The sequence below is a fragment of the Sinocyclocheilus anshuiensis genome, unplaced genomic scaffold (assembly GCF_001515605.1).
Source record: "Sinocyclocheilus anshuiensis isolate Anshui unplaced genomic scaffold, SAMN03320099.WGS_v1.1 scaffold348, whole genome shotgun sequence".
Taxonomy (NCBI): domain Eukaryota; kingdom Metazoa; phylum Chordata; class Actinopteri; order Cypriniformes; family Cyprinidae; genus Sinocyclocheilus; species Sinocyclocheilus anshuiensis.
In genome coordinates this window covers 836935-838647 of record NW_015555762.1, presented here as the reverse complement: position 1 = coordinate 838647, position 1713 = coordinate 836935, and the positions used below count along the sequence as shown (strand labels likewise).

Genomic DNA, 1713 nt, shown 5'->3' with positions numbered 1-1713 from the left:
TTTAAAATATAGTATTATATTGTATTTTAAAAAATGTATTATTTGAACTGTACTATTCCACATTTAAGTTACACAATTTATGTGCATTTTATAAATTAATTTAATATTAATTTAATTTTCCCACATTAAAGTTTCACAAAATTGTGTAATTTACATGCATAATAATTTAAATAATATACTATATTTAAAATATATTTTAATACTATTATATATTTAAAATATTATATTATTTAAAATACAACATTTCACATTTAAGTTTTTATGTGCTTTTTTTTTTTTTTTACAATGAGGGGAAATTAGTTCATAATATAATATTTAAAAAAATATATATTCCACATTTAATGACATTCGATTGAAGATTATGACCAAAAACATTGAATTGCCATTGCAAAGTGCTGCCTTTTCCAATGAGGTCCACAGAGGCTGAATTTGACACAATAATGGCCCTGAAAGACCTCAAGCTCACCTGCATGGCTGTGGAATGGAGACTGGATTCTGGACGGCGAGAGCCACGCTGTCACCCTTCTGAAAAATCAAGTCATACGGTCCCTCCAGCATCATCATGCAGTACAGCACACAACCTAGAGACTAGAGCAGAAAATACAAAGGTTACCTACAGCAGACATAACAGACTGGCACAGACATAACATTATGCTGATCTGAAGGAGTAGAGATATGAAACGACAAAGTTTGCTAACATTAGCCCTGCGCAGACAAAACTGAACACATTGAACAGCAATAAAACAACACGTCATGGGTTGGTGCAGAATTCTGTAATGCATGTTTTTTTGAGAAAGAAGAGCTGGATCTGTAAAAACACACACAACAAAGAGAATTACCCAAATATCTGTTCTCTCATCAATGATACATTGACTCTCCACATTAAAGAGCTCCGGTGCTCTGTAGGATATGGTGCACCTCTGAGTGGCCCAATCCTGAAAGAGAAAGTGTACAAACATGATTCATTTAATGCTTTGATTGGCTGCTGATAATTTTTTGATAAATGCCGCGGAATGATTTGCTGATCTAACCTGGACCGTCATGGCCTCCCGTGACCCTCGAACTTCAATCCTGGCCTTGTTCATGGAGCCCAAGTCCATTAACAAAGGACGATCGTTCTCATCTAGTAAAACGTTGGTGGGTTTCAAGTCCCTGTTTTCAGAAATACAGCTCATGTTAGAGTAATAATACCAACAGGAACTAACAAACCGATACCACAGTGGCATTATTGAGTCTAAAACGGATTCATCAGTAACACTACATCAAAATGTGATATAGTACGCAAAACACATAGTTCTAGCAATAAAATCAGATGCAATTATTAAAAATTGCTTTCTCTATTTAAATACAGCTGATATATAATAAAATTGGCAATTATCTGAAATAGAACAAAATTTGAATCACTAAATCGACAATGCCAAAAGCACATAACAAAATTAGTAATATTGAAAATAAATGAAAACCAAAAACAAAATATATAATTCAAAATATTGTATTATTAATAAACACTATATATATATATATATATAGTGGTGGCCAAAACTAGTATTTTCACCAGCTAAAAATGGTTTTAAGTCAGTTATTTCTATCTTTTGCTGTAGTGTGCCAGTAGGAAATATCAGTTTACATTTCCAAACATTCATTTTGCCATTAATTGTATTAAAGATTTTTGTTTGCACAAGGAGTCTGACAACAGCCAGTTATCCACACAGA

At 32.7% G+C, this 1713-nt stretch overlaps 1 protein-coding gene across 2 annotated transcripts in view; it reads right to left on the bottom strand.

Annotated features, from left to right (window-relative positions):
* Positions 1-1713, bottom strand: part of LOC107674016 (serine/threonine-protein kinase 16-like) — a 10232-nt gene that overhangs the window by 1994 nt on the left and 6525 nt on the right. For both annotated transcript variants that reach the window (XM_016467878.1, XM_016467879.1), the window contains exons 5-7: positions 1032-1152; positions 840-935; positions 467-588 (exon numbers count right to left, since the gene is read on the bottom strand). In XM_016467878.1, coding sequence (XP_016323364.1) covers positions 467-588; positions 840-935; positions 1032-1152 — 339 coding nt within the window. The remainder of the gene's footprint in view (positions 1-466; positions 589-839; positions 936-1031; positions 1153-1713) is intronic.